The sequence below is a fragment of the Mauremys mutica genome, chromosome 9 (genome assembly GCF_020497125.1).
Source record: "Mauremys mutica isolate MM-2020 ecotype Southern chromosome 9, ASM2049712v1, whole genome shotgun sequence".
In the NCBI taxonomy this organism is placed as follows: Eukaryota; Metazoa; Chordata; order Testudines; family Geoemydidae; genus Mauremys; species Mauremys mutica.
The window spans coordinates 53505488-53528244 of record NC_059080.1 but is presented as its reverse complement, the minus strand read 5'-3'; the positions used below and the strand labels follow the sequence as shown (position 1 = coordinate 53528244).

At 50.1% G+C, this 22757-nt stretch overlaps 2 protein-coding genes across 12 annotated transcripts in view; both read left to right on the top strand.

Moving 5' to 3' along the window:
- The window catches only part of TBCCD1 (TBCC domain containing 1), a 27829-nt gene extending 9897 nt beyond the window's left edge, over positions 1 to 17932 (top strand). For 5 of the 10 annotated variants that reach the window (XM_045029556.1, XM_045029554.1, XM_045029555.1 and 2 more), the window contains exons 7-8: positions 1716 to 1873; positions 10612 to 11133. In XM_045029556.1, coding sequence (XP_044885491.1) covers positions 1716 to 1845 — 130 coding nt within the window. In that variant the 3' untranslated portion in view covers positions 1846 to 1873; positions 10612 to 11133. Of the gene's footprint in view, positions 1 to 1715; positions 1874 to 10611; positions 11156 to 17842 lie in introns of those variants that run through there. The other 5 variants (XM_045029551.1, XM_045029552.1, XM_045029550.1 and 2 more) reach the window with 5 other exon arrangements.
- CRYGS (crystallin gamma S) lies at positions 14606 to 22757 on the top strand. Of its 2 annotated transcripts, XM_045029559.1 has the most exons (3): positions 14606 to 14903; positions 17843 to 18085; positions 22397 to 22757. In XM_045029559.1, the coding sequence occupies exons 1-3, from the start codon at positions 14883 to 14885 to the stop codon at positions 22667 to 22669; spliced, it is 537 nt and encodes a 178-aa protein (XP_044885494.1). In that variant the 5' UTR covers positions 14606 to 14882; the 3' UTR covers positions 22670 to 22757. The 2 variants fall into 2 exon arrangements, with proteins under 2 accessions (XP_044885494.1, XP_044885493.1); XM_045029558.1 differs by lacking the exon at positions 14606 to 14903 and having other exon boundaries at positions 17674 to 18085.

Below are 22757 nucleotides of genomic sequence, written 5' to 3'. Positions count from 1 at the left end.
ACTGAAGTATTTCTTCACACAACGCACAGCCAACTTGTGGAACTCCTTGCCAAAGGATGTTGTGAAGGACAAGACTATAAGAGAGTTCAAAAAAGAACTAGATAAATTCATGGAGGATAGGCAGAGATGGTGTCCCTAGCCTCTGTTTGCCAGAAACTGGGAATGGATGACGAGATGGATCACTTGATGATTACCTGTTCTGTTCATACCCTCTGGGGCACCTGGCATGGCAAAGGTCCATCTAGCCCACTATCCTGTCTTCCGACAGTGGCCTCACTGTCAGAAGACAGGATACTGGGCTAGATGGACCTTTGGTCTGACCCAGTATGTCCATTCTTACGTTCTTATAACCTCCTTCACAAACCCACAAAAGGGGAGAACTCTGGTTTTCAATTTTAAAGGCTAGAAGAGAAAGAAGCAACAATAGCTTGTGTTTTAGCTGTTTGTTTCCCTGTTCTGGGCTCAGCCTGTGGCGTCTATATTTGGGGGTCAGTAAGCCAAGTCATGGAGAGAGTCCATAGCTTCTCTGAATTGTTTAATTTTGGATGGTCTCAGTCCTCAGTTTAGTTAGATGAAGCCAGGGTTCCAATGAGACTGAGTAGTATCATTGGTCTGTGATTTGTCAAGTCCTTCCAGACCACCTTCTTTTGTTTAGGGCCTGAAGAGTCCCTTGTCATGAATACTACATTTGATCGAGGTGCTCTTTGCACTCAGTGCAGATTTCAAGACTTGAATAGATTGGAAAATGGCCTTGGTATCTGACAGTCTTCTGGTTCAGAATTTCTATTGCACTGCATTACATCTGTCTATCTTGAATCCTGACTCCTCGTGTGTGTGTGTGTGTGTGTGTGTGTGTGTGTCTTGGTCTTGTGTAAAGGCAGAACTTCAGACGTGAGTGATTTAATACCATTGACATGAAGTGTTGGGTAAGTAGCATGGGGTTAATGTGTCACTCTCTCCTCTGGAGATTACTATTTACATTTTGCCTGGGTTACAAATGGCAGACATGTATAGACTTAAGTTTTATATGATGTAGGTTTTTTAGTAAAAGTCACAGGACGTGGGCAATAAACAATAAATCATGGAAACCAGAGATCCATCGCCTGGGGCTGAAGTTGCAGAGGTCACATAAAATCACCGAATACCTGACCTCCGTGACAGACTTGTAGCCTTAAGTATGTATAATTGCCTGTCTTGGGGGGGAGGGATAGCTCAGTGGTGTGAGCATTGGCCTGCTAAACCCAGGGTTGTGAGTTCAATCCTTGAGGCCACTTAGGGATCTGGGGCAAAAATTGGTCCTGCTAGTGAAGGCAGGGGGCTGGACTAGATGACCTTTCAAGGTCCCTTCCAGTTCTAGGAGATTGGTATATCTCCAATTATTACCTTTTTTATTACCTTTTGTGCTCTGAGAATCCTAGGGCAGAAGTCCTACAGGGCAGAGGTATAGTAACAGCAGCGTGGGGAAGTCTGCATGGCTTATTTCAACACCAGCAGTCTCTCTTTCAGGGGTATTCTAACTAATAGTTTTTATTAGGTGAATTCAATCTTTCCTATGTGGGCAATATGGGAAGCAAATCCAATGGCTTTGTTAGGCATGATAAGTGTAGATCTGTTGCTTATTTCGGTGAAGATGGAGAGATGTTTGGAAGTGTGGTGTGAATGCTTACAAGACTGTATTTCACTTGCTACATTGCTGATGTCCTGGTGGGTTTCAGGGATCAGAGGAAGCAGTTCCAGGTGCTGGTGGAGAACAAATTCTATGAATGGCTAATTCACACAGGACATCGTCAGCAGCTGGACAGCCTCGTGCCTCCTGCAGCAGGCTCCAAGCAAGCAGCAGGATAGGTTGCTCTTTAACAGAAGGAAAGGAAGGGTGAGTACTAGGACAGTTTCTCTCCTGCTACATGATAGAGAAATTATAATACTACTTTACATAAATTTGTGTGCACGTGGTATCCAGATGGAAACAATGAGTGTGAAATTGTGCCCATGGGCCTCCTCCCAACAGCTTTAGATCTGGCTTTGGTTTTCAGTTTGGAGCCAAAACCTTCTCTGAGCGTCTCTCTGCTCCCTTGTGCACTCCAATTCTTCCTTCCGTCCTCATGGCCTTTCTGGCTGAAGAGCTCTGTATGGATCTCTGATTTCAGTTTCTGACAGAATAATTTTGAAATGAGGTTGAAGTGCTTCACTTTTATGTCTCTGGTCTGTGTATAGTATCTGTCTGACAAACCAGCCTGCATATATCTGCATAGAACGATGTGCCCTTCAGGTATAGTCTGAAACCAAATCAGTTAGAACAGCCTAGTTGTTCTGATGCCCTTACTTGTCCTCATCTCCTGCCGCTCACCAGGTACCTGAGGGCTTGTCTACGTGGGGGTTTAATCCACAGTAGCTCGAGTCAGTGTGAAAATGCCTGTGCACTCACTATGCAATTAATTAGAGCGCAGTTATACTGCAAACTCTGGAATCCTCTTTCAAAGTGTATTATATTCGATGAAAATTGAGTTAGTGCAGTTGATTGTGTGGACACGGTGCTGCCATGCAGTACTTCGGCAGTTATTCAGCTGGTATCCCACATTGCTGTGCATGTGTCCATTACTGATCTGTCTGTTTATCTGTGCGCCTTCCACTATTCTGGGATCAAGTTGACTGGATGTTACTTCCCCTGTTTAAAAATTGTCATGGGAACAGAGTTTGCCCATTTGCTCCTGGGTTCAAATATATTGGCATTCCTTCACGCTCAGGCAGCCTTTAAAACATGCCTTGAGCACCCACTTGGAGCCTTGCTGTGCCCCAGATCTCATTGCCACCTTGGGGTCAGCGCAGCAAGTTCTTGTGGCCAGCCACCAGATGAAGGATCTCTTTTTGGACATTGCTAAGTAGGGGTCTATAAGGGGCCACAACCAGGATGCTGACCAGTGTGGGATAAAGAGTAAACAGCTCAGGAGGACTTAGATTAAAGCCAGAAGTGCCAGAAAAAGGTCCAGCCGTGGAATTGTATCCTACCTATTTCTTGAGGCGCTAGATGAGCTTTTGATCAATTACATTGTTACCAAGTCTGAGGAGCTTGTGAACCCTGATACTCCCCCTGTAGACTGCAGACAAGTGGCAAGAATCATCAGAGGAGGAACATGAGGAGGGCAGTGAGGGGCTCTCCCCACAGAGTCAGGATCTCCGCCAGAATCAAGCTCCTGATTCCTGACATGTGGGTGAGCCAGAAACCAGGTTGAGACTGAGAGGCAGATTATATGCCCTTCATAGGATTTATCTTTACAATGTATTACAATAATACGACACCACTGTGCTAGCTTCTGATCCAAGTGCCCCATGGCCACAGCCTCTTTTGGCGGGTGAGAGCTGGGAGCCTTTCCGAGTTCCCAGCACCTGCCTCCCTTTCTTAGCCCATGTTTTCAAAATGACGTCTACTCCAGCCGAGCAATTGGCTTCTGTCTCAGGTGAAAACCTCGACCATCAACTCTTTACAAGCATATCCCACTTAGGACATGTATCCATCTACCTTATTTTCTTTTCTCCTTTCTGCATCCTGTCTGGCAGATGCGAGCTCCCCCTTTCCCCCCAGACCCCTGTCCATCTGCTCAAAATAGTGGCTGGCAGCATGGCACAGCTGCAATCTCTACTCCAGGGATAGGCAACCTATGGCACGTGCGCCGAAGGCGGCATGCGAGCTGATTTTCAGTGGTACTCACACTGACCAGGTCCTGGCCACTGGTCCGGGGGGCTCTGCATTTTAATTTAATTTTAAATGAAGCATCTTAAACATTTTAAAAACCTTATTTACTTTACATACAACAATAGTTTAATTCTATATTATAGACTTGTAGAAAGAGACCTTCTAAAAACATTTAAAATGTATGACTGGCACATGAAACCTTAAATTAGAGTGAATAAATGAAGACTCGGCACACCACTTCTGAAAGGTTGCCGATCCCTGCAACTCCATCTCTCGCTCCCTCGCCCCCCTCCCGCAGCATATTCGAATAATGTAAACACTCAGTTGTGCAACTTTGAGCCATTTGAGACAGTGGCTCTGGGCTAAGGGGTTTGGTTGGTAGTCTCAGATGACATGGGCATTGCATGCCTGTAAAGCACTAAGCCTACAGCTCCCTGCTGAGGTATAAACATGCATTCATACACAGAAAGAGGTCAGCTTTATGGATAGCATTCAGCTTTTAATGTCTTTCCACAGACTTACATAGAGGATTGGAGCAGTTCGTGCTTCGGACAGTCAGTGCAGAACCTGATCTGTTTTTCTCTGCACTTTCAGCATGTCTGCAGGGGAGATAAAGTAGAATCAGAGAAATTGCTTGATTTTCCCCCCCCCTCCCCCAGCCCCCTTCTCCTCACCCCCCCATCTGCACTGTATCTGGGATAGGTGCACAGTCATTGCCCTGGCATGCCCTCTACTCCTCCTGTCACGCTTCTGGAGAACCGGCTTGGTGAAGCACTTCACAGTGTATGTCACTGGTCTGCCCTTTGCCATTGTTATCTCTGTCGCCTAGTCACCCACCTCAGTGTAACATCACTGAGAGTCAGGACGCGGATTACTATCCCGCTCATTCCATATGCTCCCCACTAACTCCTCTGACACCATAGAAACAACTCCAATGTGCAGCCAAATTGCAAAGCCAGAGCGGGAATATAATTCCCAATCCCACCCCCAGCCTCCGAGGCACAGCTGCAACTCAAGCCAATCTAGCCCTCCTGAGCACACACCACCTACTGGCTGTGAGGGCACACCAAGACCAGAAGAATCTCAGGGGTGGTGGGGTGGGAATGAGAGACACATTTAAAAAGGATATCCTAGCCTGTCTGGAATACCACTAACATCCACCTGGCTAGGTTTTTTCCCTACTCCCTCAGCAGTGGCACCTGCAGTGGCCAGAACTTCAAGGACGGGGGCTTTATCCATGGCTGATGGGGAAGAAACAGAGAATTTGGGATGAAATAGCCAGCTTTCATTGTAGACCCCCTCCCCCCAAATAAAAAGAAACCGGTGAAGAGCTGGTAGTTGTATTTGAGGTCAGAGATGGAAGAAGATGGGGAGCTATTGAACAAGATTGTTGAAGTGGCTAGAAACAGTGTCACAGTGGCTAGGGACAGCGTTGCCATGGCAAAAGGCACTGTGGAGGAAGAAAGACAAATGCGTAGGTCACTCAAGGAGGTTGTACAAGCTCAGAATGCTTTGCTGCAGTGTGTGCTGCGAGTGGGCACACAGACAATCCAATGCCCTTAGTCAGGACCCAGCCATGTTCTTCTTCGAGTGATTGCTCATATTGATTCCAGGTAGGTGCGCGCAGTCGTTGGAAAGTTTTTTCCTTAGGAACACCCATTGGGTCGGCTGTGGAGCCCCCAGAGCAGTGCCTTCATGGCGCTCAATATGAGTCTGCTGACCCGGCACCTCCTCAGTTCTTTCTTACCGCCAGTGATGGTTGTTGGAACTGCGGCGTCTTGCTCAGCAAGTTCTACCATGTTTCCCTACTTTTTGTTTGTTCTCTGTACATATTAGTTAGTTTAATTGTTAGTTAGTGTTAGTAGTTAGCAGTTGGGATGGGGGGGTTATCCTCTGTCCGGACTGCTTTTTCTTGGGAGGGCTTACATGCCCAAGTCCCAGGGGTTCAAGCCCTGCACGTCCTGCAGCAAGCCCATGCCAATGGGTGACCCCCACAACGCTTGTCTAAAGTGTCTGGGGGAGGCTCACCAAGCCGGTTGGTGCAGGATTTGCAAAGGGTTTCGCCTCAGAACCAAAAAGGAGTGAGACTTTCACCTCAAGCAGCTCCTTATGGAGGCAGCACTTAGACCTCAGCCTCTGCCAGCATGGCAGGACCTGGTGCCGAGCTCATATGGTGCATAGCGCCCCGGTGGCAGTGGTGGAAGCGGCACCCTGGACGGACTCTGGCAGAGACCCGTAGCACCCCGGCTCCAGAACTGGCGGGATCAGCCCAGCACTGCCCCCACTCCTCAGTGCAGAAGTGGCACCAGAAGCAAGGGAGGAGCAGCTCTCTGTCCCAGAGATCCACCCCTCTGGAGCCGGCCAATGGGGCGCATCCTCACGAGGAGCACCCAATGCCGAATTATGCAGAGACGGCACTGTCGACTTTCCCCCTGCAAGGGGACCATCGAGTCTGGTGCCGTTGGACTCCCCAGCCCGGGTCATCAAGGAGGTGGAGCTACCATCCACCCCGGACACTTTTGAGACTGTGAGGGACCTCATTGCCATGACAGTGCCCAGGTCACCCACTCCTTGCACCAGGCCTCCAGTACCATATCGTATGGCACCGTTTCGAGGCAAACCAGTGATGCTCCTGCCCTCGGCACCGCTAATAAAGTCCCGGTGCTGCTCTAGGTTGCGCCAGTGCTCCCGGTCACAACGTCAATCCATGTGTCGATCCCCATTATGCAGCAGGTCCTGGTCCCGACTCCGCTTAGTGACTCTGCACAGCTCCAGGTCGTGGCACTGCTCTCCAGCCCTTGAGATGAAGGATGTGTATTTCCATATAGCGATTCGTCCCACACATCGGCATATCCTACGCTTCATAGTCAACCACAAGCATTACCAATTCACTGTCTGCCCTACCATTAGGCCTCTCAACAGCCCCCCAAGTGTTCACCAAGAGCATGCTGGTCGTGGCTGCTTTCCTCCATCGACAGCAGTTGTAGGTATACACCTACCGCGACGAATGGCTGCTCAGGGGCCACACCAAGGGACAGGTGCAGTCCCAAATCCCTTTGGCCAGGTACACATTTGCGCTGTCCCTACATAGCAAGATCAAGGAACTGAGGGCAGTGTGCCTAGCCTGCCAGGCCTTTTGGGCCCGACTACAAGGCCAGTGCTTAGGAGTTCTACCGGATACCACCACTGCAATGTTTTACATCAACAAGCAAGGGAAAGCCTGTTCCTCTCCCCTATGCCAGGAGGCCCTTCGGCTGCGGGAGTTCTGCATAGCCCACTCCATTCACCTGGAAGCATCCTTTCTACTAAGAGTTCAGAACACGCTGGCGGACTGCCTCAGCAGGTCCTTCCGCACTCACAAGCGGTCTGTCCAGCTGGATGTCATACACCTCATTTTCCAAAGGTGCAGGTTTCCCCAGGTCAACCTGTTTGCCACCCAATGCAACAGGAAGTGCCCACGGTTCTGCTCCTTCCAGGGTCACAGCCCAGGCTCCCTCATATCTTCCTGCTACCCTAGAGACATCACCTGCTCTATGCCTTTCCCTCGTTCCCTCTCATGTACAAGGTCCTGCTAAAGGTCTGCAGGGAGGGGGCAAAGGTAATTCTGATAGCTCTAGCGTGGCCTCGGCAACACTGGTGCACTACTCTACTGGAGTGGTCAGTGGACACACCGGTCACGTTACCTCTCCTCCCCAACTCACTCACTCAGGGCTACGGTCGCCTCTGTCACCCTCACCTATGGTCCATCCACCTCACGGCTTGGAAGCTTCATGGCTGAACCCCATGGAACTTCCTTACTCAGAACAAGTAAGGAAGGTCCTTGTTGGCCGCAGGAAGCCCTCCACTAGAGCCACGTATCTGGCAAAGTGGAAGAGATTCTCGTGTTGGTGTGACCAGTGTGACATCCCCTCTAGAGGCACTGGTACCCCACATCTTGGAGTACCTCCTACACCTGAAACAGCAAGGCCTGGTGGCGTCCTCCATAAAGGTACACCTCGCTGTTATCTCGGCCTTCCACCCAGGAGCGTCTGGTCGATCCGTCTTCGCCAACCCTATGGTTGGTCACTTCCTCAAAGGTCTGGACCACCTACATCCCCAGATCAGGCAGCCTGTCCCTGCATGGGACCGTAACCTGGTCCTCTCCAGGCTCATGGGGCCTCCATTCGAACCACTGGCAACCTGCTCCCTCCTGTATCGGTCACGGAAGGTAGCTTTTCTGGTCGCCATTACTTCTGCGAGGAGGATGTCTGAGCTAAAGGCCTTCACCTCTGACCCACCTTACACGATTTTCCACAGGGATAAGATGCAACTCAGGCCGCACCCGGCCTTTCTCCCCAGGGTGGTATTGCACTTCCACACCAACCAGACATTTTCCTGCCTGTCTTTTACCCTAAGCCTCATGCCAGTAACTGCGAGCAGAGGCTGCACTCCCTCGATGTTCGAAGAGCACTAGCTTTCTACATCGAGCACACTAAGCTGTTCAGGAAATCAAACCAGTTCATAGCGGTGGTGAACTGGATGAAAGGGCTCCCAGTCTCATCTCAAAGAACATCCTCCTGGATCACGTCCTGCATCCGCACGTGCTGTGAACTGGCCAGAGTGCCGATCCCGGCTCTCACGGCATACTCCACTAGGGCCCAGGCCTTGTCAACAGCATTCCTGGCCCAGGTCCTGATCCAAGAAAGCTTCAGGGCAGTGATTGGCCCAAGCTCAGGGTAGCGAGAGCAATTGCACCTGGGAATGCAGCACTTTTGAACCATCCAGTGCCCCTGATAACTTCGAGCCCTGCCATTCAGCACCAGGCACCCCAAGAACAAGAGGCATCAATGAGGCGTGTACCCACCCCTTGTTGTAGTCTGCTGTCCACTGCACTGTCACTTTAAAGCTTTGCTTCATTGTTTAATTAAAGCTTCATTTCTGCTGGTTTAAAAATCCATTCAGAAAGAGTCAGCGATGCACTTTATGCAGGCAGTCTATTCATTTTGACTAAGTCAGAGGTTTTTACAAAAGGCTAAAGGCACAGACAAAATAAAATAAGAATTGCCACATCTGCCACCAATCAAAGAGACTGCACAGCTCACAATCCATTCCCAGTTGGGATAACAGCTGGATGTATAGCTGCACGTTTTCAGGCCTGAAACTCCAGGAGCCATAGACATCCCTGACAGTACTGCACTGGCTGTTTCCATTTTCCATTGGACATTTTGCTGGCTGCTCAAACCCCTGAGCAAGTTTCTGCACCCCAGCCTCCCACCCATCAGAAAGGCTTTGTCACTTATCTCAAATATTGTGCAAAATATAATATGCAGCATGGTTTTTTTTTTTCCCTCCAGTTTCTAACCTATTCCACAAACAGTGCCACCTTCCTTGCAGACGGCCAAATGCACACTCTGCTGTCATTCTGCAGCTACTGAGGCGATAGGATCGTGAACCAGGGCAGCAGCAGCAGCAGTCTCCCACGATAACTGGAGCAATTTCCACATCATTAATATCCAGAATGATGCTGGGGGCAAATTCTTCTTTATTCATTCAGATAATTAGAGTTGAAAGAGCCTAGCATTGTGGGCCTTTCCAGACCACCCTACGTTTGTGAATCTGCCACTGTGGTCAACCAGCCCTTGGAACACCATGGAGAAATATCCCTCTGGTTATACACTCTGAGCCATGGTGCGGGAGACAAGCAATTGGCATGTGGGTCCTATCAGTTGCCTCAATGTTATTTGGGAACCCCACATGTGCAAAGCCATCAACTTTCTCCTGAATATTACGAATTGGCTGGTTATGGATCAGTAGCATTTGAAGGTGACCAGCTTGCACATGGCATTGGTGACTAGCATCTCTATGGGTTTGGGCTCCACATGTTGGTATGCTGCCACTGCAGCTCTGGGGCTATCTCAAAGATAGAATTTCAGGATGGCAAGGGCTCTCATCACTGCTAGTTGTCCCAGGTCTATGGAACGATCCTTTCCCACCAATCCCCACTGGTTTCCCAAGCCCTGAAAAGGTTTTGTACAGTGTGACCCTGCTCCAGCAACAGCTCTGGTAGTAGCAGTTGCTCTGTGTCGTCCTTGTCTTCCTCATCCTCATCTTTGTCATTGTTCCTCCACCACTGCCCAACCTGCTGCTGAAGGAGCTACTGCTGGAGCTGCCACATCCACTTGGTAATACGGTGGGCGAAGTCCAAAGACAAAGCCAAGTTGCTCAGCTTTGAGAGCTGAACTACATCCCAAACAGCCTCTACCTTTGTGCAGTTGCCAGCATAGTGGTGTGGAGCATTGCTGGGTCCATGCTCGCTGACAGCAATTTGCAAACGGCACTCGCCTCTCCAGAAAGAGGAATGTTGGGCTGGAGAGAGCTGAAGCATGAGATGTTTTTGAATTTACTCCAAGTCCTGGAATTCCACTGGCTTCTATGCATCCCACCGCATGCAGCGAGAACAACCCCAGCATGCACACTGCTTAGCGTTGAAGCAAAGGACCATGGGATACCCTCCGAGAATGCCAGGCACTTAGTGCACAGCAAGCCCCTGCCATGTGGACACAGATGCAGACTGAAAGCAGGCACAGCCAGCCCATGTGTACACTATTAGTGCAGCTTGTGTTAATTATTGCATTAATATTGTGCGTTAATTCTGTGGATTAAGCCGTCTGTAGACAAGCCTTTAGTGGCCACTTCCTTGAAGCCTCAAAGAATTCTTTCCCATATAATCTTTTGAATTTCCTAGTGGTGGTGCACAAAGAGCCAAACACTTGCCCCTGGTATGGGTACAATCACCACACATTTCAAAGGGTGAGGAATAGTTTGCTAAGTCAAACTGATCGTGCTCTGTGTTTTTCTCCAGCAAGCTGTTGGCCTGGGGAGGGGAAGTCACTGAATTGTTGGTGATTGCATGGTTGGAGTGACGTTGTGCTTTGTTACAGCGTTGTGAAGATGGATGGTGACAAGCTGACACTGGTTTCCAGTGAATACTTTGGGGCCATGCTCCTGTGGTGCTGCAAATTAATTATCTGGACCTTGGCATCAGCATGAGCTGGACTTTTTTTTTTTTTTCCCTGTCCTGTTTAAGACATCACTGCATCACCTTGCTCCTTTCCAGGACCTGGGGTACATCAACTCTCCAGCCAGCTTCAGGAGGAAACCAGGCGAAGGATTACGTGGTAAGGAAAGGTGGTGCAAAGACAAGCCTGCGCCTTGCTGTGGGCCTCTTAGGCAGGGTGGGTGCCTAGTTAAAATTCTGGGCATGTACGTATCCTGCGAAGGCACTCACGCTGGTGTAACACTGGCTGCAGGGACAGGGGGCTGTTGTGTGTACCTGTCTATGGAAGAGCTTGTTGCTCCCTTTCATAAATAAATCAAACGTTTTCTTTTCATTTTTTTTCCCCTCTCTCCAGTGTGTAAAATGAACTCAAGGTGTTTTTTTATGTGGAGATGGCATTAGCACTTGAAGGATGAAGTTTCTTGAAATTGCCTTGTTCTTTTTCTTTGCCTCCTCCTTGCTTCTGTGAAATGTCAATAAATGGAATTTTAAGCCAAGCCAAGTCAAGCATGTTTCCTAGGAAAAGATTTCTCAGTAATGAGGTGGCCAAGGATTGAGGGGGCTCAGCCCCCCCCCGATCTGAGCAACCCTAGCCCAGCTCAGTGGGTGAAGCTCTGCCTCTGGCAGTTTCAAGGCTGGCTTGTTACAGAGCTGCCTGGCTGCCAAGTAGCAGGACAAGCAGGGAGAGTCGCCAGAGGCAGCAGCAAGAGGGGTGTGCCAGGCCCCTGCATGGTGCGGAGTCCCTCCTGAGTGCAACCATGTCCAGTGCTGGTGTGGGGGCAAGGCCTTCTCTGCTGTTGACTGGGAGCAGATCTGGCTCTGGGGTTGGTGCCACGCAGGGAGAGAGTGAGTGAGAGAGAAGGGGCTGCAGAGAAAGGAGTCAGACACAGCCATCCAGCCCCCAAATAACTCCCCACCCAATGTCATCCTACTGCCCCAAATAAACCCAAGCCTCACAAAACCACTTCCTGTTACAGCGCCTCACTCATCCCCCTCACATTTAGAAGAGCCTGCCACAGTAAATCTCTGAATTCTGAGAGTCAACAGGCCAGAGTGGAGAGCTGGGCTCTGCCCTGTGCGTGTGAGGTGGGCTCACTCTCCTATTGCCCCCCAGCCCTCCCCTGCACACAGCCTGGGATGGAGAGAGCAACCCGCACACGTGCACTGGAGAGTTGCGTCTGACTGTTTTGACTCATTTCTTCCCATCACAAAGCATATTTTAATCAGCCACCTACGGTTCTAGCTCCTGCGGTGCTCTAATGACATGTAAATGTGGTCATATTCCATGTGGGGGGGAACATTAGTTCCCTTAGCAACAGTGGGTGAGACTTCTCAGTCCTGGAGGTCAGTGAGTTTAGTATCAGCTGTGGGATCCCTGTCATGACAGTAGTTTGATCTCAGCATCGTTTCCTGTCATCAATGTTTCAGCTTCCCACAGTTGAAAATCAGCGGGAGTGGGTCTCGCCCTTAATATCCGCTCTAAAGACAACCAGTGTCCAGGTGTATGTCCACATTGGGATAAAAACTAACCCACGGCTGCCCTGAGTCAGCTTGGCATTTGGGCTTGGGCTGAAGCCTGAGCTCTGGGACTCTGAGAGGGTGGAGGGTCCCAGAGCCTGAGCTTGAATGTCTGTGCTGCAATTTTTAGCTCCTCAGCCAATGCCCCTCAAGTTCGAGCCAGCTGACCTAGGGCATGAGCAGGGCTCGTGGGATACATCTGATTGACCAGTTCACAATTAGTGAGGCAAACCAGGCAAGCTGCTGCGTGGTGGATTACATGCAGCATAGTGAGATGTTTACCCAACTGGCAAATGTGAAACAGAGAAACCAAACGTGTGGAGCACAAGGAAAATAACGAGATCTGATGCTCCAGTCTCGATATCTTCTGGAACTATGCATGCATGAGTCAGCATTTCCAGTAGGCTCCTGGAACCAGTAAGTGGGAAGGAGAAGGGGGCTGAGGTATGGAATGAGGAGAGACAGTGGGGCCACATGCTTCATTGGTATAGCTCCATTGACTTCAGTGGAGGAGTGACATCTGATTGACAGCAGCTGGTGATCCAGTCTTCTGGTGTTCAGCCAAAACTCTTCTAGCTATCAGTGGGTGTCATAAATATAAAGGGAAGGGTAACAACCTTTATGTAGGCAGTAACATAAATCCCTCCTGGCCAGAGATACAGAATCACTTACCTGTAAGGGGTTAATCAGTTCAGTTAACCTAGTTGTGTTTGTTTTGCCTGAGTAACAAGTGAAGGTAAGACTTGGACGCGGCTCTTAGAGGTGTGGGACAAACCCAGCTACACCCTCGGGTTACTACCCAATCCAAAGTGGATGATGATGAATCTGTCTTGCACGTTTGCAGGATGATGATAAAAATCTAATTTGGGAACACACCCTCATAGTGTTGTAATGTCACAGTTTTGCCTCCCACAGGACAACTTACTCCTCTTCCCCCATCCCTTCCCCCCCCACCCCCCGCAAGTGGATGTCTGTCCTAGGCCCAGGGAAGACATGGAGGTGTTGGCTCTGATGTTCACCTACCCAGCATTTAAATAGGGGATGTGGGATAGCAAAAGGGAATCCAGTTCTGGGATTAATATACCGAGCCACTGTAGCACCCTTCAGTGGGAGCTGGGTCCTAGGCTGGATGCTGGAATCTTCACAAACAGCTCTTGGATTAATGGTGGTGAGTGGCCTCACATCTAGCAGAAAACCAGTGTGTGTAAGCCACAGACCCTGATGCTTAAAGGATTAGGCAGGAAGGAGAATGGGATGCCATTGGGCAGATACCTAGTTCAACCTACTGGCCTCAGGGTGCCTCTGGAGTTAGCAGGGTTTAAAGGTGTGCTGGTGTAGACAGCAGCATGTGGAATCATTGGGATGAAATGGATCTGTTCTGACAGACTTGAAATAACAGCTGAGTGGTTCAGGCGCTGCTTGCCAAATTCATCTGCTGTCTTTGTCTCTCTCTAAGCCTTTGGAGTGGTGCCAGCAATAGCTGGAGTGGTGTTTATAACAGAGTGACTTCTGGGGGCACAGACATCTATACCCCTGTGTTCCCTGCTTTGTGCTCCGCTTTGATTGTGGTAAATATTTACCTAGCCCAGTGCATCGAGTCAGTGTAAGGGTGTTCCTAAGAAGGATGGTCTTGTGGTTAAATCACAGGCGATCTTAGTTCTGTCGCTGACTCTGACATGGACTTCCTGTGGGACTGTGGACACCTCACTTAATCCCTCTGTGCTTCACGTTCCTCATCGTAAAATGAGGATAAAAATCCCTCCCCTGGGTATGTCTGTTAATGTTCTTAACAGCAGTTTGAGCCCCTCAGATGGAGGGTGCTATAGAAATAAAAACTAGGTCTTATCTAGAGATCCCTAGATCTCAAAGCACTCTACATAGGTCAATATCACTATCCCCATTTTATAGATGGAGAAACTGAGGCACAGAAAGAAGTGACTGGCCTAAGGTCACCCAGCAGACTGGCAGAGCCAGGTTATAGAATGTAGGTCTACTGAGTCCCAGTCCAGTGCACTATCCACTAGACTACACTGTCCGGTTCAGTGTTATCACTGCTGCACAGACATTCCTGTTACTTGCTTTCAGATAGTGTCCTCTAAGCAAAGGCCATTCTCTCCAGCTCTCTTCCCATTCTTCTGCTGAGCATGTGTTAATGAAACCTGTCACCACTGCACCCTGCAACAGTTGGAAAATGTCCTCTCACAAGTCTTGGTCCCTTTTTACAGAGGGGCGCAGGGCCTAAGATTCTTGGATTCTAGTCGATCAATCTTTTTTAGCATGTTCAAAGCAGAGAGAGCAGCCAAACTGTGTCATCGCCCCAGGCAGGGGGCTTCTTAGTTAGAATGTTTTTGGCCGAGTTTTGGTGTTCTGACTCAGCAGACCATTCAGCTCTGATGTTGCAACAGCCAAAAAATAAAGGGCACAGCGAAGCCTCCCTTTATTCCCTAATCCTGTTTGCTTTTCTAGAAACAATCCCTAGCCCTAGAATCACTGACTCAATTCTTGGATCCCATTCTCATGACAAAGCGAATGTCTGGTACAAAAGGAGCCTTATAAAAAGGGGCCCCCAGATTCTGGGTCTTTGCAGTTGCTTCTGGAATTCCTGCAGCAGCTGGGGTGTAGTGCCTACAACGGAAAATGTCCAAAACAGGAACCAGGGTAAGTTTGTGTATGTATCTTTCCGAGGGGAAGAGATGCAACTTAGGAAGCTGCTCTTGTTTACAAACATGGCAGAAGTGCAGAAGGAGCTTAGGGTAATGGAGCAGAATTTTGCACAGTGGTAGAAGAGTCTGTTATTTCTCTGAAAGAAGATCAATGAATAAAAAGCAAGTGTTTCAAAAATGTACGTGGCTTTTCCACTGGGGACAGGAGCCTTTCAAACCGAAAGCTTGCTCAGACTGATAAAATGACTTTAAAATACAGGGCTGTATTTTGAGTGACAAAAACAGTTTCTCCTCCCTTTTTCTTCACGCTGGATATTTCTCTTTCTGCTATGATACATCAGGAGAGCGGAGGTGGGAGGCGAATGCTGTGGCTGTTTGGAGACTTTCCAATGTGCCTAGTGCCTCATGCTCTCCTCGATGTCTTACTGGGGGGGGGCTGCTGTGCCATGGAGAGCGTGGCAAGCTTGCGGGAAGATGCGCTGTCTGTCTGCAAAGCATCTGAATTCCAAAGCTAGCAGCCAGCACCAGTGTATGCTCCGTAGTTAGGCTGTCGAGGAGAAAGTACAGCGTGACTGCTGGGATGCTGATGCCTGACTCTCTGATCACAGGTGGGGGGAGACCAGTTGTGTGAAGTGTATCATACTGCCAAAGAGGGCACTGCCCAGACACCTGAGCTTCTTCAGGGTATGTTTACCCCAGCGTTTTGGAGTGAGCCTCCCAGCCTGGGGTGACAGACTTGGGCTAGCAGGGCTTGTGCCAGCACTCTAAAAATACCTGTGCAGACAGCGCTTTGAAGGTGCCACTGGAGCTGGAGCTAGGGCTCTGAAGCCCACACCCTTCCCTAGCCTTCAGAGCCCGAATTGCGGCTTCAAAGTGCTGTCTACACCACTATTTCTAGAGCATGAGCACTAAAACGTGCACAATGACACTGCACAGGCATGCCATGCAAAATATTCTTGACATCCGCTCCAGTCTCCGAGTCCCATCGCAGCATGAGAACGGGGTACTGCAGGCAGGCAGAGACCTGCCCTAGTATCAGGTGGGCACAAGGGTCTGCTCATGTAGAACTTACTTCACTACTGGGACCTAAGCTCTTCTAAGCAGGGGGAAAGGTGCTTTGTCTGACAGCTGGTGGTGTTGGGGCTGAGCCTGTTGGTGGACAGTAACTGACTAAAGATAAAGGACAGAGGTTCACTCGCTGCTTCACTAACTTCTTTTCTTGTTGCTGATGTTACTTAAATTGTGGGGAGCAGGAGGCTCCAGTGCCCTCCAAGAGGCAGGATGGTCCAGTGGTTAGGGCACTAGCCTAGGACTCGGGAGACCTGCTGTGCCACAGACTTGCTGTTTGACCTTGGGCAAGTCACTTAGCCTCTCTCTGCCTCAGCTCAGCACCTGTATAATAGTGACGCCAGCACTGCCCTGCCTCATGGGCTGTTGTTACTGATTGTAAGGAGCTCAGATGCTGTGGTAATGGGGCCCACACAAGCACCTATTACCCCAAATGCATTACGTGCTGTGGAGCCCCTACCTTGGCGTTTTGGCAGTTAACGGGGTAGAGTTACATTAGGGGGTTGGTTGGTTGACTGAGGGGTTGGAATGTCACATGTGACGGCTATTTCAGGCTGGTGCGCTCCAAGCACTGTGTGGGTTGTCAGGCCGTTGCAGAGATGGGTCAGGAGTTTAGAACTGCAATCCAGAATTCACCTGTCACTTCCCTGCAGGTTAGAGCTGAGCCATCTCACTTGAACTAAGGATCTGTGCCCACCCGCAGTGAAGTCTGTGTGTGTGAAAGGAGCTTAGTGAAGGGCTGGTGGGGAGGAGCATGTTCCTTACACATTCCCATGAGCTCTTCTCACTAAGGCTAGACATACTGATCTTTATTGTTAGTCCATTCTTTGCTCTGTGGACATAAACTTCAGGGGTTCTCAGTTCTCTTTGTGGTCATGTTTGAAGGGGGATGGGAAGCAGTCTGCAAACAGGAGCAGCAATTTGTTCTCTGTGACTACAAAACTTCGATTTGCTTGGTTAAAGCAAGTTGGGGACGGGGGAGGGAAGTCAAATGTATTTTACAAATTTCACTTTTGAACCTTTTTTCCAGTGGTAAAATAAAATGGTCATTTTATGGCGGCATAGCTTAGGAAGTGGAAACAGGCTGCTGTATGTTCTACATAGAGGCTCTGAGAACTATGAAAGGGAAAATCATGCAGTTAATAGATAAGGCCCGATCTTGCAAACATTCACATGCTTAGTTTTAAAGCACGCACATAGCTCTCACACAGTATTTGGAGGCGGGACCTTCAAGCCTAAATGTCTTTACCTCTGTTACTAACCATCCCTGAAATAATTCAAATGACAAGAGATGTGAACCAAACTAGCCTTTTCCCTCTTGATGGTTTGTTTACTTTTTGCATTTCTCTTAGTGTGGCCAATGAAAACAGGCAGTTTCATTCATCAAAATGAGAACAGAACTGTGGTGTTCGGGTTGCAAACAGCAGTGCCAACCCGGCCGTTCTTGTTACAAAACTGGCCTTCCCTCGGGCTACTCACTCTTCTAGGGACTATTGGTGGGTATGAGGCTTCACAGAATTGGGCCTACTGCAAGCAATTTAAACCAAAGCAACCCTCTCCCCCCCACCCCAATTTTTTGTATTGCCTCTTTCTTTGAATGTCATTCAAACCATTCTGATAATATTAGGTTTTGTCATTTCTTCATAGTTAATGATGCGCCTTTATGTTAAAGGCAGTAGCTAAGGAGTCAGCCTTGTTAAAATGGTATGGTTTCAACTAACGCATGCTTGCTTCAGTGACAGCACTTGCAGTTCGCACCCCCTCAGCCTGCCTCTTCGCTGCTTTTGCCCAAGAGCCATTGACTTAGCCGTCCCCATCTGTTTAGAAGAAGGAACCTCCCCTCTCTCTGCTTTGCTTGTGTTTCAGATCACTTTCTACGAAGACAAGCATTTCCAGGGCCGTCGCTATGAGTGTGACAGTGACTGCCCTGATTTTCACACCTACCTAAGCCGCTGCAACTCCGTCCGAGTGGAGGGGGGTGCCTGGGTTGTCTATGAGCGGCCCAACTTTGCAGGGAACATGTACGTTCTGACCCACGGCGAGTACCCTGAGTACCAGCGCTGGATGGGCCTTAATGACCGCCTCAGCTCATGCAAAGCCATTCACGTAGTAAGTCTGACCTTCCCTTCCTCTCCCCAGTCTCCCTCAAAGCACGTGTGTTGCTGCTCTTCCTCTGTAACACAACAGATGGGATATTCCCAGATATACTTGAGAACGAGGTTAAGAGAATCCCAGCAGGTCACATGGGACAATTTCTGCATCATCAGAAGGTTGCAATCTGAGGGGCAAGTGAACAAACCACAACCCTGGGAAGGCAGAGAGAGTAAGAAAACCTTCCCAGAAAAGCTGCAGTGTTTTCATGTAGAACGTGGCTGTAGTTCTATTGAAACGCTGCTGCAGCTCAGTTTAACCCACAGCAGAGGGAAATGCTCTGAGCTTCCCCATGGCCCGATGAAGTGAGGCAAAGAAATTTGATGTCAACAGATAAAAGAAACTCCCCCACTGATTTCACTGAGAAAAGCAGTTTGCTTTGGGCAGGTTGTAGGTAAGTTTCAGTGGGTACCTCTAACAATTGGGGTGTCAGTGTAGTTTTGTTTGGAAATAAGGTTGCTGCAGTTTGCTTCTAGGCAGCTGGGGTTTGGAATTTATACAGGGGAGGTGGTTACTCTGTACCCTGCTTTCCTGAGTTTGCTCCTCTTCCTTACAGACAGTTTGCAGCAACTGGCGTGTACACATGGTGACATTTCCCTAAGCACCTATGTCAGTTAGGGGCACAAGGCCCCTGGGAATTTCCATCCCTGGGATTTGTGCTCCCCACTCAGTTGCTCTGGAGAATCTCCCCTGCATGGCCTGTGCCAGCCTGGGCTTGTCTGAACCTCTGTAGCTTGTTTCCCAGTCTGCTTCCCGCTAGAACCGATCTCCTGGTCGTTCAGTTTCCGTGCAGCTGGCACTAGAGAGAGGAGATGGCTGCCAGGCAGTGGCTCAGCCCCCAGCCCCCAGCGGTGGGGTGTAGGTAAGGGAATGGTTCCCAAGGAGCACTCTGCTGGTGAGGACTTGCAGGTGCCTGCCTGTGCATAAATCCCACACCCCATCTGCCTAGTTAATTGAAAACAAAACCACTTGCCCCCTCTTCCCTGGGATTCAACGTATGGTTGGAGATGCGAGACAGCGTGCTGCCTGCTTTTCCCAGTGACTCAGCTGGACACAGGCTCCATCCCTTTCAGTCAGTCAGACTTCCAGCTGCTTTACGGTACATGTGCGGGCTGCTTGGAAGGAGCTTGCTGTCTGCAGCAGGGGCTGGGAAGGATAGTGAGGCTGTTAAATAAAGCCAATTGTGTTTTGATACAAGACCTTTAGTAGAGGGCAGAGTCCTCTTTGCCACATGCTGGCAGCAGAAAGGAGCAGTGAAGTGGGTGAGAACAACCCCAACTCATGGAGAGCTGTTCTTGCTTCTCAGGATCATTAGCAGAGCATGGGGAGCAGCACGAGGGGCAGCAGCCCTGAGCCAGATAGATCCCTCAACTGCCCAAGACTAGAGAGCGCAAAAGGGGAATTTTAAGCCTCGTATAACCTCAGGCACCTGCCCCAAGTGCAGGAACATTGGATCTAAGATTTCTCATTCTGCCATGGTCGCAAATTGCTCCGTCCAAGCATTTCAGTAGCTCCTGGCAGCACTCGCAGGGCACAGAGCCAGTATTTCCAAAGGCCAGGCCATGTACCTGCTGCAATGAGGAATCCATGCTTACCTGCTCTTACACAGGAGTGGATGTGAGCTCTGTCCTGCAGCTGGCGCTGGCACCAGCTCACCCCATGGGCAACCTGCTGAGTGAGCAAGGGGCTGCAAACACTCAATAGTGGTGCGAAAGAAACAGCTGATGCATAAGGTGGCTGGGAAGGCGGGTTCCCTTCCAAAAGTTTAGAGGAAGGGAAGGTGGGGTAGCCTGGCATTGAGGCTGGCAGGGTGTGACAGGGTAATCAAGGCGTGTACCCCTGAATACAGGCAAATGGGACCCTGAGCGAAGGGCAGGCAGTTTTCCCAGGGCATCCCCCTTCCTTAGTCTACACTGGGAGTTATGTGGCTATCAAAGGAGAACACAGTGCTTGGCTGGCTTTTTTTGCCCTTCTTTTAGAGGAAGGCTTTGCCGCTTGTGCTCAGCCTGCCAGCGTGAGGAACCCGGTGCCATGACTAGGCTGTGAAGAGCCGGGAAGCTTTCATCCGCTGCTGGCATTCATGTGACCCTCCCCACTGGCAGGGAATAAAAGTCAGATGCATCAAAAGGACAGGCCAAAGCTGATTTTGAAAGGGACGCAGCTCAGCAGTGTTTCACTGATGGTATACAGCCCCCCTTTGCATCGTCCTGCATGTGTTGGTTGGAAATGTTTTCATCTGATCAAATGCTTTTGTAGCTCTGTAGTGCAGCTGCCCCATGAACTATTAAGTATGGAATAAACAGCCCTAAAAACGCAGGTCACGTGGAAGGAGGGGGGGCCAAGTCTCAGTGTAATGCTGGAGGCAATCAGTGTGCTTAACAGTGATGCCCCGTGGCAACCAAGGAGTGTAAACTAAGAGGGGATAAACCAGTGTCCAGCCAGCTAGTGCCCAGAGCACTGCCCCTGCCAGAGACGGGAAATCCAACCCATTAAATACTGCACACCTCCATATTCCAGAGCCAGGACTGGGGCATGAGCAGCTGCGTCAGCATCCTCCAGCCGGAGCGTACCGTCCCACGGGGCTCTGGAACAGTTGGGTGGGCCCAGAGGACACCACCTCCCCTGCCACCGGTCTCAAAGAGCTGCCCCTTCCGGTTGCTTTAACAGGGGTGGAGCCCTGCTGATATTCTATAGTTAAACAGTGGGTGGAAGCATTTAACTTGTAATTCTGACTATTACCCCAGTCAGCTGGTGCCTGGTTTAGAGTCTTTCGCCTCCCGTGCTGCCTTCACCAATGCCAAGGCCTCATAGTGGGATGTGACTGGTTTCAGCTGTGATCAGTGCTTGAAAGAGCCAACCGATGGGGGTACTCAGCTAGGGGGTCATTAGATGCATGTGAGCTATGGGAAACTTCCCCACGTGGGCTTGGGGCTCCAGCTCAGCCCAGGCAGCAGTGAAGCGTTCCTTTCTGGGGGGGAGGGCAAGAGGAACAAGCTGCCCTGAGGAGAGGCACTTCATCACCCCATGGGAAACGGTGGCATTCAGCTGGGAGCTAGTGGTGGTAACAGGCCAGGGAGGGAGGGATGAGGTGGGCCAGGCTGCATGGGAAGCTGCAGATTAACACCCTTGCAGCGCTTATGACTATTCAGTGCTTGAAATCTCAGCAAATATAACGCCTTGCACATGTGAAATGTGAGTACAGACTGTCACCATCTCATTGACCCCTTACTGCCCTGGGGCTCACTGCAGCTCCAGTTCTGAAACCTGCAGCAACCGAAGGGTTAAAGCAATGGGAATCAGTTTAAAACATTGACGTGTAGCCTGCCAAAGTGCATCTCATCTATCACCAGCAGTGCCCTGGCCTCTCCCCACTTGAGCCTGGGTTTGCCCTACCCGGCCCCATATCCAGTCTTTTCCACCCAGGGATCCTAACGCTGGCATAGCAGGATGGCAGCATCTGGCACCATCTGGAGATGGGCCAGTGACTACATGAGGTGTAAAGTGGGGGAGAATCAGACCTCTGGGCCTGCTCAAGTGTTAATGCCTCTGGGCAGTGGAGGAGCCAATACTGGTACAGGAAAAAAAATCAAGACAGGGATTGGGGGAGCCTAAGGGCACCTTGAGGTGCAACAAACTAACCCAGGTGAACTGGAAAGCCAGCCGATTGTTTTGGTTAGGCCTGTCCTTTTATACACCTGGGAGTTACATCCCCCCCACCTCTCCTAGTCACTACGTTCCCATCATCAGTGCATTCCCCAGGGTTAGGGGGAGAGGGGAGGTTTCTTGCCTCTCAAGCGTAATGAGGCCCCTTTAATTGTCCACCTGTGATGCTCATAAACAGCACAGTCCCATGCAAACCCAGGGTCTCCATGGCCAGTGGCCTCCTGCAGCCTCCATCCAAAGCTAATGGGACATGAAGAAGGGCTTGCACAGGAGCGCAATGAGCGAGGGGTTTTGTGGCATAACAGCTGATGCTACTCCTAGTTCTGGGAGGGAAATAGAACCTCCTGCTCCACTGTGTAAATCAATCCCTAGCTACCAGGGGTTAGGATGAAACCTTGGGAGGTAGATTAGCGTACATCTGCCTGTTGTGGGGTCCTTTACCTTCCTCTGGAGCATCTGGCAATTCCCAGAGGCAGGATCCTGGATGAGCTGGACTCAGGTGCGATCCAGCCCAGCAGTTCCTATGCTCCCTGTGTATAGTGAGAGAATGAGCCTGAACTGTGCTGCTGTGCCCAGCAATGTGTGATTCTCTGTCTCCTGTTCCAGTCCAGTGGAGGTCAGCACCGCATTCAGATCTTTGAGAAGGGGGACTTTGGTGGCCAGATGTACGAATCCATGGAGGACTGCCCTTCAGTCATGGACGAGTTCCACATCCGGGAAATCCATGCCTGCAAAGTGCTGGAGGGGGCCTGGGTATTCTATGAGCACCCCAACTTCCGGGGCAGGCAGTACCTCTTGGAGAAGGGGGAGTACCGCAAGCCCGTTGACTGGGGGGCTGTGTCCCCCACTGTCCAGTCTTTCCGCTGCATTGCAGAGTGAGGGGTGGGGCAGCTCCCCCTTTGCCAGGGAAACTGCGTGGAGTCTGTGAATAAAGCAAGTGGCTGATGCAATGCTGCCTGTTCTGCTT

Coding starts and splice junctions, on each gene's coding strand:
- CRYGS (XM_045029558.1), top strand. CDS start 17,678: ATGGTATGGTTTCAACTAACGCATGCTTGCTTCAGTGACAGCACTTGC. Junction 18,086..22,396: donor CATGCAAAGCCATTCACGTA/GTAAGTCTGACC, acceptor CTCCTGTTCCAG/TCCAGTGGAGGTCAGCACCG.